General features: G+C 35.4%; 1 protein-coding gene across 1 annotated transcript in view; it reads left to right on the top strand.

Moving 5' to 3' along the window:
• PIGK (phosphatidylinositol glycan anchor biosynthesis class K) overlaps positions 1-17,674 on the top strand; it is a 134,819-nt gene that overhangs the window by 39,862 nt on the left and 77,283 nt on the right. The window contains exons 5-8 of the mRNA XM_067726610.1: positions 836-947; positions 2,843-2,939; positions 5,181-5,298; positions 5,523-5,633. Coding sequence (XP_067582711.1) covers positions 836-947; positions 2,843-2,939; positions 5,181-5,298; positions 5,523-5,633 — 438 coding nt within the window. The remainder of the gene's footprint in view (positions 1-835; positions 948-2,842; positions 2,940-5,180; positions 5,299-5,522; positions 5,634-17,674) is intronic.

Genomic DNA, 17,674 nt, shown 5'->3' with positions numbered 1-17,674 from the left:
CACTTAGCATTTTGCTGTCTTCTGGGAAAAATGTAAACCAAATAGCTTACACACACACACACACACACACACACTTACATACTCATGATCTAGGGAAAAGTCGAACAAGAAAGCTGGATTGATTTTCTGCTTTTTAAATTTAGATCTGTATAGTATAACTTCAAATTAGCATTATACTCCCAAGACCTTAAATATCTTTCAAAGAATCCCAGATGTCCAGAAATTCCTGGTTGGGAAATCTGTTTTACAGTGTTATGAATTTTTTACATGTTAAAGATACCCCTAATGAAATTTAAGTAACAAAATGCATTAAAAAATCAAAGATGCATAATTTGGGAATTATTTATGGATCTATACTTATGGTTTTATTTTTATAATTTATTATGGACCTGTTTTTCACTGTTAATATAGAATTGACTAAGTAGTTGCACATATTAATTGCAATAGTTATAATGTTGTTGAATTTATTTATGTTTTTATATTTTGTTTCTTCCCAAAGAATTGCCTGTGAAGACAGACTGATAATCTTTAAGTTTTTGGCATATTTTGTATAGTATTTGAATTTTTAAATGTATAATTAACCTATTTTTCCCCAAGGTAGTTTTTATTTGTTAGTTTTTAGTATTTTTTAAAAAATGGAAACAAAGTTAGTTTGAGGTATACATTTAAATAAATATATTTTAATTGAGTTATATTTCTCTTTAGGTTTTATTTTCAGTTTAGAGGTAATGCTGAGTAATACATAGAGAAAGAAGAAGGAATATTTTTGAAAGTAAAAAACAATTATCAGGTTTCCCTCAATTCTATTTCATCTGATTTTTCACTTATTTTTCAGGTAACCGTGGAAAATTTTTTACGGGTATTAACTGGGAGGATTCCATCTAGTACGCCTCGGTCAAAACGTCTTCTTTCTGATGATAGGAGTAATATTCTTATTTATATGACAGGTAATTTCATAATTTAGATATTTAATGATAGCATATGTTGCAACTCTTTTCAAAAAGGAATTTGTGTGGAAAGAAATTTAAACATCTTAAATTATTTTGGTTCAAGTAGTTTGATAGTTTGTTATGAAGTTCTCTTTTCTCATAATGTATAACAACTTGAAATGATATTTTAGAACAGTGTATTACTCATCAACTGATGATAAAATAGGTGCAGAATGATTCTTAGATGTCATACAGCAAGACAGTGACCCCTAATTAGTGGTCTTCTTTTATCATGTTGCATTTATTTACAGCTTTTAAAATACAATCAATTTATAAACTTTCTAAATTAACCCAGCAAGTTAATGAAGTCAGAAAAATTTTCATTTTAGTTTATCTGACATTTACAAGAAATTTTAAAGTTTTTGTGGCAAATAGGATGAAGTACAGTCTTGTAGCTTGGCTTTATTTGATGTACTAAACAAAAGGTTTTACAACATTTTTTTCTGAGTCTGTAGATCCTCTTTCAGGATAACTCCAGGTATGGGAGAAATTCCAGTATCTAAGAAAGAATTGGCAAACCCTGGCCCATGGAAGGGCTACTGTTTTGGAAGTAAAGTTTTATTAGAGCATAGTTGTAACCATTTGTTTTGTGTATTGTCTGTGGCTGCTTTTACATTACAGTGGTAGAGTCCAGGAGTTGCAACAGAGACCATATGGCTCACAAGTCTAAAACATTTACCACATGGCCCTTTACAGAAAAAGCTTGCCAACCCGTGTAAGAGAACGGGAAGGTTGATAATTATGATAATATGATAATAAAAACGGTAATAGCTAATATTTATTGAGGCTTACTATACATCACGCAGTATTCTTAATCATTGTGTATATTAGTTCATTTCATCCTCAAAACAATCTAAAGATTTAGGTGCCGATTTTCAGGGCTGTCATATATGGTTGTGTGGGTTGTGCACTGCATATAAGTGTCTGGCTCGGGTGGTGAGTGGGAGCTGAGATCTAGTATATGTTTACATTTACTCAGCTGTGTGCCCTGCTATAAAGTTGTGTCTAATGGGACAGAGAAATATTCCTCTTCCCTTAACCCACCCTAAGGCATAGCCACTAACCACTTTTGAGCTTACAGGACTACTTATATTCAGTGGGAGCACTGAAACACACAGATTTTTCTACTTTGTTACCCAGTGGGAAGTACCTTTTTAAAATCTGCACAAAGGACATATATAGACACGCTAATGATGACCTTACTGATACATTTCTTACTTTACATCTGAGGAAACTGAGGCCTAGAAAGGTTAAGTTACTTGCCTAAAATAACACAGTCATTAAGTAGTAAAGCTAGTGTTTGTGTCCAGGCAGACTGGCTCTATCATGCATTCTAAATGTCATAATCTTCTGGTCAACTCTCATTAGACAGTGGTTGATGATTGTGAAAACATCAAGTTTTAGGTGAGAACTACACTTCCTATTGATATAGCATTTCAAGTATATACTGTGAATAGTGCTAGCTTACCATGGGACTAGCTAGTGTCTTCAACTCCTTTCTCACCAAAAATGTTTGCCTGGTATTTGAGAAATTTTTATCTATGGAAACTCATTTCTGACATAATAATGGAGCCAGTGAAAAAAGTATAAATGTGTTTTTCTAAAACTGAATGATAGAAAATCTTTTAAATATATGTTATATCTACTAGTTTGTACATAGTCTATCATTATTCTCTTTAATTGGTATAGCAGAAAATTAAATTTATTTGTTTTTACAGTACTTTTTATTTTAGAGTATAAAATAACAAGTGATATTAAAATATTGCCATGAATGAAGTGAATGTTTATATCTGGATGTGTGCAGTTTGCATTAAAAACAGTGTCTATTTGATCTTTCTGACTCTTCCTATAAGGACATGGTGGAAACGGTTTCTTGAAATTTCAAGATTCTGAAGAAATTACCAACATAGAACTTGCAGATGCTTTTGAACAAATGTGGCAAAAAAGACGGTAATTGACAAATGACTACTTTTCATAAGATAGATTAGTACCTAATTTTTCCATGGTTAGTAGATTTATAAATCTTATGAGATCTAAACTTATTTTAATAAGTCATTTCTTCTACTCTAGATTTATGTTTGTTATTTCTATTGAACTGAACTATTTTTTATTTTTTTAGAAATTGTACATTGCAGCAGTAGTTTTATTATATTTTACAGAAGTATGAACTGAATTCTTTTTAGAAGAAAAATTTGGGTTTCTTAAAGAGCATGGAAAGAAATTCACCTGTTAAGATCATATCTCTTGTTATTGCTCATCCTGTTTGGAGGAAATAAGAGTCCCACCAACCAAGTTCCCCATTATTTAGGGGGATTGTGAACATATATTTATTTTTCATCTTGTACTTATTCTTTTTGCACAATCTTGGGCCCTCCAAGTAATAGGAATACATTATTTCTTCTTTGGAAAAAAGATGCTGAAATTAGGATTAGTATAAAATTTGTAGTAACTCACATTAAGGATGATATATTGTTAGTAATCCGTGATAAGCACCCTTTTAGTTGAAAGTTGTCATATGAACTTAAGTGAATTTAAAGTAGCAATTGAACTGCTTTTAAATTAATTACCCTCAATAAATACTTATTGCTTACCTTCTGAGCATGTGGCACAGAGGGGAATATGATGCTTATTGTGCCTTCAAAGTTTTTAAAATCTAGTAGAAAAGAGAAATGTGTACACAACTCTGCTACAAATTAAATATTCTAAATTCTGAATTATAGGCATAAGGAGAATGTATAGAAGTGTTGAAGAGGAAGCTTTTGCTTGGTACTGGTTTTATCTTATTCATAGCTTACATTTATTGAAGGTATACTAGGTGCTGGGCACTGTTATATAATGTGTTGTTCTGTTTAATTTTAATAACACCATGAGGCAGATATTGTTATTATTCCCATTTTTACAAATGTGTAAATTGAGGCACAGATAGATTAAATAACTTGCCAAACTTTATACAGCTCATAAGTGCCAGTACTAGAATTCACATCCAAGTGGGCCTGTCCCAGAGCTTACTCTCTTAATTGTTTTACTGTACTGCCTCTCATAACCTTAGATGTTTATGATCCCCAGGGGTGTCCACAGATTTTTGTCTGAGAACAAATGTGTCATATTAATCGTGCCATCTATCCCTTGCCTAGATAATATTAAGATTCCATGCTTTCTTTTTTAGGTGTAGTGTTAGCTGTTTACTTAGATCCAATGTCTGAGAGAAACCTCTGAGAAAATGTTATTTGCTCCCTGTTTTCACCTTCACCAACTAGGCAGCTAAAATATAGAGCTGATTTTGTTATTCTTTCACTTTAAAAAAGCCTTTGATGGCTTCTTCAAACTTACAGGTTAAGATCCAAACTTTGTACAGGATACTTTACAGGTTGACCCTGCCTTACCTTTTTGAAATGAATTTCTCTCCATTTTACCAAATTAACTCTAAATCCAAGCTACACAATACAATTCCTTTTTCCTAAACATTTATACTTTTTTACATTTAGATGCCTTAATACAGGCTTTTTCCTCTGCTGGAAGGTGCTATTCCTCTCTTTGTTAAATAATATAACACTCACCCCTCACTGCCCTTGTCAGACATCACCTTTCCCTGACCTGCCTTTCCTTACAGTTTCCTCTGTTTCTTTCTCAGTGCTCTTGGAGCACTTTGACTTTGTTAGACTCTAAGCTCTGTGAGGGCAAGGACTATTGTATCCCCAGCTTAGTGTCAGGCACATTGTAGGCCTTCAATAAAATTTGTAACACTCATCACATTCTGATTTAGTTATATGTTTATGTGTCTGTCTTCCAGTTAGATTTTAAGATCTTTGAGTATGGTGACTAAGTCATATATATATTTTTTCTGAATCTAGCTCAGTTTCTAGGACTGTGTGGGTGCCAGATAATGTTTTTTTGAATTGAACATGTGTTTGAATTCTGAATCTTGTGGCATAGATAAGGGAGGGGGAAGAAGTTGGGGCAGCCACTTTATGGCACAACTACTGCACTCTATTGAGGTGGTTCCCCTGGACAGGTTATACCTTTAATATTTCTCATATTAAATTTATATTGGGAATTCTATCAAAAAATCTCAAATTTTTAGCTAATGAAATGACTAAGATATGACTTAAACATCTTAGGGAAGTATTGTAAAATGTTAATGTATGTTTAACAGCATGATTCATGTCAAAGATATTATCACTTTTCTTTCAGCTACAATGAGCTATTGTTTATTATTGATACTTGTCAAGGAGCATCCATGTATGAGAGATTTTATTCTCCTAACATAATGGCTTTAGCTAGTAGCCAAGTGGGAGAAGATTCACTCTCGGTAGGTGCATTTTTTCTTTCCCGTTTGTAAATGGCATTGTCTTTGGAATGTGTAGCTATTTCTAGGATCACTTATATGCTTTATAAATATATCTGTTATTTCTTATTCTTAGAATTCTTTATATCTTAGAAGGAAATTTTGATTATATTTAAAATATTTTGTTGTAATGTGATGATCCTATCTATTAGACATACACTTTTTTTTCCTTTGCTTTTTTTTTATAGCATCAACCTGATCCTGCAATTGGAGTCCATCTTATGGATAGATACACATTTTATGTCTTAGAATTTTTGGAGGAAATTAATCCAGCTAGCCAAACTAATATGAATGATCTTGTAAGTATTTGCTTGATTTGATTATAGCACAATAGCTATGCTAACCTTAATGTGATAAGTGAAGTCTGTTATTCCTCGACTTCTAGGGTACTCTTCCATATGCTGAATGGTGGCCTTTTAAAGTGTTTTGAATCTCCCATTACAGTAGTATCTCTTTCTTTACTACAAGAGGCCTAAAACCTTAGCCTAGTTAACTTGCTATTCCTTGAGGTATTTTGCTATTCTCATTCATTTGCTCATGGTTTTTTTTCCCTACCAGAAGTCTCCTTTTTTAGATTCACATATTGAAATTCTACCTATTCTTTGGGAGTCAGATCAGATCCTACCTCCTCCAGGAGATCTTCTCATAGTCTTCTTGTTGGAATTTATGTAAAATAAGTAAAGCTACTCAGAGCTTTATTTCTTTTTTTTTTTTATGCCATTTGTCACAGTCTGTCTTTGTTTGGACTTACTAATTGAGTGTAAATGTTTTTCTCACTTAATGGGAAGTTCTTGAAGGAGAGAGGCCTCCTCTTACATATTTTTGTGCACCCTACAACTTCTAGCACCATGTTTTGATGTGGCCTGTTGAATTTAGTTCAACTTTTTTTCCTGAATTTTCTGCACTGATTGTCTCTTTTAAAATAAATCTACTTTGAAGTTGCTATCAAAAGTAAGCATAATAAAAAGCTTGAAATAGCAGTTCTAGACTGGATAATTACTGTGAATTAATGACTTTCATTCTTTTTCATTAATTTATATCTTAATTCATTCACAAATATTTCTTGAGATTTTGCTAAGTGACAGGCACTGGCTGTACTCTAGAGATAGAGGCAGATACTGTCCCTGCCTTCATGGAGCTTTGGAATGAATGGGAGCCTGAGTAGATACGGTTCTGGACTCTAGTATTTCATAAACCAAGCAGCTTTGTATTGATCTCTTTTATTATATAGAAACCTTTCAGGTAGATTTCTATTTATTAAAGAGGTTCAACTCTAAAATTCTGAAAACCACTGCTTTAAGCTATCAGATTTGATAACATCAAACTACTTACTACATTTTGAAGTTTCGAAAGGGAATAACTGCCAACTAGGAATTCTGTAACTTGTAGGGTTATCATTCAGAATTGAAGGAGAGATTAGGAGTTTTCCAGATAAGCAAAACTAAAAGAGTTCATCACCATTTTATAAGAAATGTTAAAGGGACTTCTCTAAGCTAGAAAGAAAAGATACTAATCAATAGTAAGATAAGATATTAAATTAAAAATCTCACTGAAAAAGGTAAATAAAAAGGTAGTGGGTTAATCATTTATAAAGTCAGTACAAAGGGTAAAAGACAAAAGTCATAAAATTAATTTAAAATACAATACTTAGTTAAGGGATATATAAAATGAATAGATGTAAAATATGTTATCATAAATGTGTTGGGGAAGTAAAATATAAAGCTTTGGAATGTGTTCAAAATTAAGTTACTATAAACTTAAAGGAGATTGTTATATATGTAGGATGTTATGTGTGACCTATGGTAACCACAAACAAAAAACCTTTAGTAAATACACAAAAGTAAATGAAAAAGGAATTTAAAATAACTGTAAAGAAAACAGTCAAACAACAAGGGAAGAAAGAAAGAGAAGAATAAAGGAACAGAGATGAACTACAGAAACAGTGAGAAAACAATTAACAAAATGGCAGTAAGTAAATACCTATCAATAATTACTATAAATGTAAATGGACTAAATTCTCCAATCAAAAGACATAGGGTGGCTGAATGGATTAAAAAAAACAAGACCCTTCTCAATGCTCCTTACAAGACACTCACTTCAAACCTTAAGACACTCACAGTCTGAAAGTGAATGGATGGAAAAAGATATACCATGAAAATGAAAATGAAAAGGAAACTGGGGTAGTAATAGACTTCCAAACAAATACTGTAACAAGGGCATTACATAATACAAAGGGGTCAGTCCAACAGTCCAACAAGAGGATATAACATTTGTAAACATTTGTGCACCCAACATGGCACCACTTAAATATATAAATCAAATAGTAACGGAAGTAAAGGGAGAAATAGACAGTAATACAATAACAGTAGAGGACTTAATACCCCACTTAATATCAATGGATAGATCATCCAGACAGAAAATCAACAAGGAAACATTGGCCTTAAAAGACACCTTATATCAGATTGACTAAATAGATACATACAGAACATTCCATCCAAAACAAAAACAGCAAAATACACATTCAAGTGTACATGGAACATTCTGCAGGATAGATCACATGTTAGGCTATGGACCAAGTCTCAGTAAATTTAAGAAGTCTTAATAAATTTGAGCATCTTTTCTGATCACAACTGTATGAAACCAGAAATCAGTTATAAAAAGAAAACTGGAAAAAACCCCACAAAACATGTGGAGACTAAACAACATGCTGTTAAACAACCAGTGGGTTATCAAAGAAATCACAAAATACCTTGAGACAAATGCAAATGGAAACACAACATTCCAAAATCTTTAGGATGCTGCTAGCGAAAGCAGTTTCTAAGAGGGAAGTTCATATTAATACTGACCTACCTCAAGAAACAAGAAAACTCTTAACCATCTAACTCATTTAAAGGAACTAGAAAAAGAAGAACAAACAAAGCCCGAAGTTAGTAGAAAGAAGGCAATAATAAAGATCAGAGCAGAAATAAATGAAATAACAGCTAAAGAGACAATAGAACAATCAATGAAACTAAGAGCTGGTTCTTTGAAAGATAAACAAAATTGGCAAATCTTTAGCCAAACAGATTCATCAAGGAAAAATGAGCCCAAATAAGTAAAATCAGAAATGAAGGAGGAGAAATTACAGTCAATATCACAGAAATACAAAAGATCATAAGAGACTATTATGAACAATTATATGCCAACAAATTAGACAATCTAGAATTGGATAAATTCCTAGAAACATGCAGTCTTCCAAGACTAAATCATGAGGAATTAGAAAATCTGAATAGACCAATTACTAGTAATGAAATTAAATCAGTAATCCAAAAAAAAGAAAAAACGCCAACAAACAAAAGTCCAGGTCTAGGTGGCTTCATAGGTGATTCTGCCAAACATTTAAAGAAGGTAATACCCATCCTTGTCAAATTATTCCAAATAAAATAATACACACTTTGGATAATACACACTTCTTCAGTTTGAGAAGAAAGAAAGAACACTTCCAAAGTCATTTTATGAGACTAGAATTACCCTGACACCAAAGCAAAAGAATTGATGCTACAAAAAAAGAAAATTATTGGCCAATATCCCTGATGAATATAGATACAAAAATCCTCAACAAAATATTAGCAAACCAAATTCAACAATACATTAAAAGAATCATGCAGCATGATCAAGTGGGATTCATTCCAGGGATGCAAGTTTGGTTTAACACCTGCAAATCAATAATGTGATACACCACATTAACAAAATGACTGATTTAAATCATATGATCATTTCAATAGATGCAGAAAAAAGCATTTGACAATTTGACATCCATTTATGATAAAAACTTTACAAAGTTGGTATAGAGAGAATATATATACCTCAATATAATAAAGGCCATATATGACAAACTCACAGCTAACATTATACTCAGCAGTGAGAAACTGAGAAAGCTTTTTCCTCTAAGATTAGGAACAATACAGGGATGCCCACTCTTGCCACTTTTATCCATAGTGTTGGAAGTCTTAACCACAGAAATTAGTCAAGAAAGAAACAAAACTAAGTTATTTGTAGTGAGGTGGATGGACCTAGTCTGTCATACAGAGTGAAGTAAGGCAGAAAGAGAAAAATAATACCGTATGCTAACACATCTATATAGAATCTAAAAAAAAAAGGATGAACCTAGGGGCAGGACAGGAATAAAGACACAGACCTAGAGAATGGACTTGAGGACATGTGGAGGGGGAAGGGTAAGGTGGGACGAACTGAGAGAGTAACGTTGACAGATATACACTACCAAATGTAAAATAGGTAGCTAGTGGGAAGCAGCTGCATAGCACAGGGAGATCAGCTCGGTGCTTTGCGGCCACCTAGAGGGGTGGGATAAGGAGTGGGGGAGGGAGATGCAAGAGGGAGGGGATATGGGGATATACGTATGCATATAGCTGATTCACTTTGTTTTACAGAAGAAACTAACACAACACTGTAAAGCAATTATATGCCAATAAAGATGTTAAAAAAAAAAAAGAAATTAGTCAGGAAAAGAAATAAAAGGCATCCAAACTGGAAAGGAAGAAGTAGCAAAACTGTCACTATTTGCAGATGGTGTAATACAGAAATCCCTAAAGACTCTACCAAAAAAACTATTAGAACTAATAATGAATTCAGTTAAGTTGTAAAATACAAAATTAATATACAAAAATTGGCTGAATTTCTGTACACTAATAATGAACTATCAGAAAGAGAAGTGATGAAAACAATCCCTCTTACAATTGTATAAAAAAGAATAAAATACCTAGAGATGAATTTAACCAAGGAGGTGAAAGACCTGTATTCTGAAAACTCTAAGCATTGATGAAAGAAACTGAAGATGACACAAATAAGTAGAATAAATCCATGCTTCTGATTTAGAAGAATTAATATTGCTAAAATGTCCATATTTTCCAAAGCAATCTACAGATTTCATGTAATCCATATCAAAATAATAAAGACATTTTTTAAAATAGAACTAGAACAAATAATCCTAAATTTTATATGGAAGCACTGAAGACCCCAAATAGCTAAAGCAATCTTGAGAAAGAAGAACAAGCTGGAGCTATCATATGCCCTGATTTCAAACTATGCTACTAAGCTATAGTAATCAAAACAAGTGTAGTACTGGGAGCACCCTTCTAGTTGCTAGGTGGGATGCTGCCTGCCCAATTCATGAATCATCTAATAAAGCCAAATACATCTTCAAATTTACTTGGTTGACTTTTATTTTTTAATGGATGGGTGGCAGCGATGAGATTTGAAGTGAATTTGGGATGGCTTTCAAGGAGCAGGAAACACAGGCATGGCACCCTGTGAACCCTTTTCAGTTCACTGTCTTTCTTGCTGTTTCCAAGGGCCATTGGTAAGTTCCTTTTGGTTGAGCTCTGTTCTTTTTGTGTTCGAGCTCCTGATCTAATTAGCTTTCCACAGTTCATTGTTTTGAGTGGAAAACTCCAGTCCCTTGATTCTGTCTCCACATTTGGTACTATGAAGGTTTAATATGCACCTCCCCATTTGTTTGGAATCCTTTCCCAGATTCCCTGTTGAGAACTACTAGTTATAGCTGCAGTTCTCCTTTTGCTTGGAATCAGTCCGCAGTACTCATTCTTTGAGGTCTGCTCGTTCAGTCCTTTCCCCAGTCTCTCTCTCTCTCTCTCTCTCTCTTTTTTTTTTTTTAGTTACCATGGGTTTCTGTTAATGTGCACACGAAGTAAAACCCATTGCTAATGGGAATTTCAGAAGCTAAAAGGCTGCAAAGTTTGGTGGGTACCAGACGTTTAAAAGTTATTAGAGTGCTCATCACCTAACCCAAAGAGTCTCATGTTAGGATAAGTTGGTCACAGAATGGGTTAGACTGACATCTAGGTCACTCACCAACCTCTAGAAAACTTCCATGCAATAATGTACACTGTAAAACACCACATAATTCCCAACCCTGCCACAAGTCCCTCTTAGGTATTAGTTTGACTGAGAAAACCAAAGGCCTAGCTAGAAGAAACATGATCCTTTATGTACAAATAGTTGAGCACACTGCCTTCCATCACATCTGCTTAGTTTATATTTAAGAACTATGAATCCTGGAAGCTGCAGTTATTTAACAAAATGGCAAAGTTTTACTAAAATCAACCTAGAATTACATTGGCCATTAGGAGGAATGTTCCAAATAGGTAAGATCACTTAAAAACAAGGGCTCCCAAGTTAAATGAACCAAATGGAATACCTTTTTTAATTAGTATGCAGAAGTCTCCAAAAGCTTTCAAAATTCCAAAATAACTTCATTAAAAGATTCGTTGCAAAATCCAATGAAAAATTAAAGATACAAAAGATATCTAAAACAATGCCTAGGCCTCCCCATTTCACCTTCTTGGGGGTTCATTATTAAAACACTTGCCCAGAGATCAATGTTTCAGCTGTTATCAGCTGGGACCCTGGAAAAGAGATTGTTCTCAAGGCTCTGTGCAAATTCTTCCACATCAGCTTAAACTCCCACATGGGCCCCTCACAGAGTTGATGATACAGATTTTTTTGGATAAACTGCTAAATTATTCCCTTAAACACTTAGGGAACTGAAATTATTCAGAGTCTGGTAAGAATTTAGACCTTATACCCGAAGCTAGATATACCCAGAGGAAAAGAAACATTCCAACAATAGGTAGATGGGTGTCATTCCTTTTTGCCAATCCCCAAACCTCCTCTCTTCATCTCAAAATACTTGTAGATATTGGGACTTTGGAAATAGAATTGTTCTGTACTTAATCTGTGTCTTTGTGATGTAGATTTCCTATCTCTATATTCTCTGAGACTTAAGAGCCATTCTTTGAAATGCAATTGTTTCTCATCAGAAAAGAAAAAAAAAGAAGGGAAGAAAAATTTGGAAATTTGGCAGATAAAAAAAAAATCTTAAGTGTCTTCTCCACAAATATTGGTAACTATGAGATCTCTCTTTGCATCTGTGTGTATCTCCTTATGTACGTTGTAGATATGTGGTGGTGTTTTTTTTTAACCTCTAGATGGTACTGCAGAATTACTTTGTAGAAGAGCTCTATTTAGTTGGTTTGAAGACAAGCTTGTAAGGATTGTGTTACCGAGTGCAAGCACGCTCTGCTCGCCGCACAACAGGCCAATAAATCGGGAGACAGGGTGTTGAGGCAAGGAATATGACTTTATTCAGAAAGGCAGCAGACCGAGAAGGTGGTGGACTAAGGTCCCCAATAAAAACATCTTATCGGGGTCTGGATGCCAGTTTCTTTTATAGAATCAGAGAGGGAAGTAAAGCAAGAAGGCAGAATAGAGAGGGAGAGGCGGGGAGGAAGTAAAGTAAAAAGGGCCATCAGTCTTGCAAAAACATCTCCTGGAATGGCCAGCCTCCAGGAGGGCATGTGTTAATTTCTTCTTTCATGCAGCCATTCCCAGGTGGGTAGGGTTCCCTGCGGCAGGCCATTATGTATGATTATAATAACAAAAGCAAGGAAAAGCAAAGGCTAAAGTCAAAGAAACAGAGCCAATGTGGAGTCAAAATGGGCATTCCAAAGTTGTCAGAAATACAACAGAAACTAACTGAAATGCTTTTTAAAATTATGTGATCTAAGATATCCTTTGTAAATAAAAGCTAGTTTGAGGTTGTTGGTTTAAATTAAAGCAGAGATGTCTTTAGAGTTATCAGCATTAAATATAATACTTTTATTTTACCTAGGCTTGCAAGGAAAATAACTGGATATGATGAAGTTTTCATAAGTAATCTAAACAATTGTTAAGAGCAAGTATTAAATAAATATAAGTAGGATAAAAAGTTCTTAGTTGAACTTTTCAAATTAATTTCCCATATCTTTTCAGTAACCTGAAACCTTAAAGTTTTGCTAAGATTAAGTGCTAGAAATTTATTGAATATCTAGATCTCCCCAAATAAGAAAAAATACTGAGCCATTAATTACTGAACATAGGTTTATCTACTTTTGGTTTCTTATTATAGAGAAACTAAAGATAAATTTGGGTTTATTAGTAAGCGTGTGTCGATTGAAAAAAATGTGCAACCAAAAGTTGAGAATTATGTTTTGTTTGGCAGACAAAATTGAGGACTTAAGCCCAGGATGTAGCTTCTCAGATAGCTCTGAGGGACTGTTATGAAGAGGTAAGGGAGGAACCAGATTTTATAAGAGTTTTTGCAAGAAAGACCAGGTAGTCAGAATATCAAAAGATTACTGTTGGACTTCCCTGGTGGCGCAGTGGTTGAGGGTCCGCCTGCCGATACAGGGGACACGGTTCGTGCCCCGGTCCGGGAAGATCCCACATGCCGCGGAGCGGCTAGGCCCGTGAGCCATGGCCGCTGAGCCTGCGCATCCGGAGCCTGTGCTCCGCAGCGGGAGAGGCCACGACAGTGAGAGGCCCGCGTACCGCAAAAAAAAAAAAAAAAAAAAAAAAGATTACTGTTAGTTAAATAAAACCAGACATCTCAAATTAATGAATTTAGCACTTTTCTATGTATGGGAAGATGCAAGAGTCTGGGCTTATTGAAATCATTCCTTTGATATGCATCATAGCTGTCTAGGGCCGGTATCCTGGGCTTTCCCATCCTGAGTCCCTTCAGGGTGCACCTTTGGGAGCAGCTGTAGTGGCTCGATGGCTGCAACATCCTTTGTTTACTGATATGGCAGGCAACATTATTCATTCACACTTGTTTGGTGCCATGCTGAGAAATTTTCTATGAGAAAGCACATGTTTCTAGAAATTATAAAAAAGTATTTATAAGTTTGCCAAGCTGTAATGCTAGGGTAAGAGATAGTCCACAATTGTTTACTTCCTAAATTTTCACTAGAAATTAAGGTTTTTAAAGGTTAAAAATTCTAATTATGCAAGTAAAGCTATTAGAAACGATATGGGAGACATCTCCATAGGCAGGGAAAAGCATGATGTGTTTTTGGCTAAGAAAAAGTATGAGGAATAAAGATGCATTTGTGTTAAGGGAAATGAGGATAATTTTGTCTTAACTAGAACTTCTGGTTATGAAGGACAAACTAAACGTATATAAAAGGTTGAGAGAGAGAATTTTACCTTGTCTAATCAAGCTGGCTGAAATTGAATTGTTTATAAAGGTTTTAAAAATTAAGCTTTATTATCAATAGTGTACTTCAAACTAGAACTTAATTTTTTTCATCTGCTAAGTAGACAATATTGTTTCATATTGATCTGTGATCCTGTTTCTTCAAGTGTCCAAACCTTTTGGTATCTTTGACAGACTTCCCAAAATCAGATTCTAAAACTGAAGTCTTTTGACCTCAATTAACTTTCAAGTTTTTCAGAGGGTGCCTGGAACATTTCAAAGGATGTATTTCCTCTCCTTATAAAAAGGAAGATGTTAAACTGATTAGGCTTATTTCATACGTTAAGTTACATGGGAAACATTGTCAAATAAGAAGGAACAAGCTTTCTTTATGCTGTGTCTATATAGGTATGTATTATAAGTGTTCCAGAAATTGCATGAAGTTCTTGAAAGTCTGATATATCCGGGTGCATTATATTGTCTGTCATCAAAATTGAGGCTTACACCAAATGACTGAACCTCAGTATTAGGGAGTTGCCCTAGCTGACTTTCATGCAAAGGCAGCAGCAATAGAGGCTTATAAAGATGGTGGCACATGTGGCTGAAGTCCATTCTGCTTCTGCAAAACATGACCCTCTCATTGCCAGACTTTTGCCATCCTGATGTCCTTGTAACATGGCAACAGTTTGTTCCTGAATCAGAGAAATTAAGGTGGGTAAATAATGGCTGTAAACTGAATGACCAGTCAGGGCTATGGGAGAACCTAGACAGCGTTTGGTTCTTCCTGGCAAACGTTTTTCTTTTTTTGCATTCTTTTGCTCACCCACCAGTGCATTTAAGAATAACAATTTTTGTCCCTAGAGGTGGTCTCAGACCTCTTCTCTCTCGTCTCCTTTAGCACCTACAACTGGACTTCATTCATTTGCCACTTAGTATGGGTTATCGGTATGTTCTTGTTATTGTATGTATGTTTCCCGGATGGGCTGAAGCCTTCCCCTGCTGCAAGGCCAGTACCCTCACCGTGGCAAAGAAACTGTTAGAAAATGTGTTTCCCACCTGGGGTATACCTTCCACAATCTCCAGTGATTGAGGCACACACTTCGCTGGAAAATCATACGGTCTTTAACGAAAACCTTGCAAATTTCTTGGAATTATTACTGTCCCTATCACCCTCGATCATCAGGCAAGGTTGAGAGAACTAACGGAAAAAACTGGATTCAAGCAGAACAAGAATTAATAACATGGAACTGAATGAACTGATAAGGATGATTTTAATTTTTATGACTGTGTGTTTAAAATATTGCGGGTTCTTTAATGCTTTTTTCCAGATTTAAAGAAATCTTTTCTCTTAAGCTATCAACAATTTGGTAATATATACCTCTGTGAACAAAGATGAAACATTTACTTTTTCTCCCTATCTGATCCCCCAAATTCAGAAACTCTTAGTGAATATTCTTATTTTCATGTTCCTTGTAACAGGACATGGGCTGTATTACCAAGGCTTTGACTGGAATGTGTACATAGACTCAGACACGACCAGACAGCTGCAAGAAACCACGTGGAAAAATCAAGCTGGTACTTTGCTTACAAAGTTCCAGCAAAGCAATCTTAAAAAAGAACTTATATGGTCAGTCACTGTTCTTGCTGTACTGCTATAAAAATCAGGCCAAGTTTAATACAGACAAATTAGTTTTACTGTGATTATCTCTGGTTAAAAAAAATGGGATAATCATAGAGAGAAAAATTATGTTTGCACCTTTGTAGATGTTAGGTTCTAGTCCTGTTAATTGTCTTTGTGGTCAAAGATTCCTCTAGTTTCCTCAGATATCTGACTATGACTTACCCAATTAACATTTCCAGCTTTTTCTCACCCTTCTGATTTGGAATCACTAAGAACAAAGGCAGCCCTTGAGCCCCATTGGAAGGGACCTAACCAAGTGTTCCTGACCACTGACACTGCTGCAAAACTAAAAGGTTTTGAGCCTCGGGTGCACATCTCACAGCCAAGGAGGATTCCACCTGGCATCTGGTCCTATACTAATGCTGGAGACCCCTGAATCAATCTGACAAGGAAGAGAAGTAGCTGACATTGATGTAGACTGCTTCTGCCCAAGATAACGGATCAAGACTTCATACTTTAACTAAAACCTTTTCCTCTTTGCTTTCTTTCCTTTACTCTGGAATTGACCTGGAAAGATAACGCCATCATCCGTATCTCCCAGGCCATTGCTTAGAGGGGTAACCTCTCGAATTTAGAACAACTTTTTATTTCAGGTTAGGAGAAAATCTGACTGACCCTTGGCTTGAATGGGCAAGTGCAACAACACTTGCAAATGAATCCATTAACAGTGCCACCTAAGCGGAAGTAGTTTGTGCCCTGACAGGCTTTGTCTTAGTCAGTGATGGTTATTCTTCCTTGGGCCTATGAATGCCTAGATGGCTGGTATATAACCAGGCAGTACCTATTAGGTTATCTAACTGTGCCCCTAACTGTTCTAGAAAGGACCTACCAGGAGGCATTCATAATTCAGAATCGCTTCCTTTGGCAGGGTCAATTTCCCTGATTAGGAGTAAATATAAATGAGAATATGATCAGAAGCCTCTTCTTAACTCTTGAAAGTATTGCAGAATCCACTGCTAAAGCATTAGCTGCCCAGGAAAGATCCTTAGACTCTGTGGCTAGAGTTGTTCTTGATTATAGAATAGTCCTTGATTATCTTTTAGCTGAACCAGGAGGTGTCTGTACTACGGCCAATGCCACCAATAGGATTGACATTTCAGTCACTGAGCAAACCACTTGGCTTAAAAGGGTGACTCCTTCAACCGGGTCTTTCTTTGATTGGTTTGGGTCTTGGGGACCTGACTCTGAAGTGCCTTCCAAGTACTGGGAATTATCCTGCTTATAATAATCATAATAATCCCCCTGGCGGATCATATTCTCTCAAAAGCTTTCAATTCATGTGCGCAGCTGCTAACTGCAAGGCAAATGATCTTCTAAGACTGGAAGGTCAGAAATGAAATGAAGAGAATGACCAACTTAAAATTTATGAAAAATTTATGAACCTGGAACCATGATCTGTGGTTGTTATGGGAATTAAGCAAAAAACGTTTTGGGCGCTCTCTATCCCCCATCCCCCTAGAGGCAATCTGCATGATAAAACCCTTGTCATTTCCTCCCCCTACACCCCCCAAAGGAAGCCTGGCCTAACAAAATCTTTTCTTTTGCTAATAGCTTCCCGACTTTCCTCCTATAAAACCTATTTTGTACAACTCCTCAGAGCACCCTTCTAGTTGCTAGATGGGATG

This window comes from Pseudorca crassidens, chromosome 2, assembly GCF_039906515.1.
Source record: "Pseudorca crassidens isolate mPseCra1 chromosome 2, mPseCra1.hap1, whole genome shotgun sequence".
Lineage (NCBI taxonomy): Eukaryota > Metazoa > Chordata > Mammalia > Artiodactyla > Delphinidae > Pseudorca > Pseudorca crassidens.
This window is presented reverse-complemented; position numbering and strand designations above follow the sequence as displayed.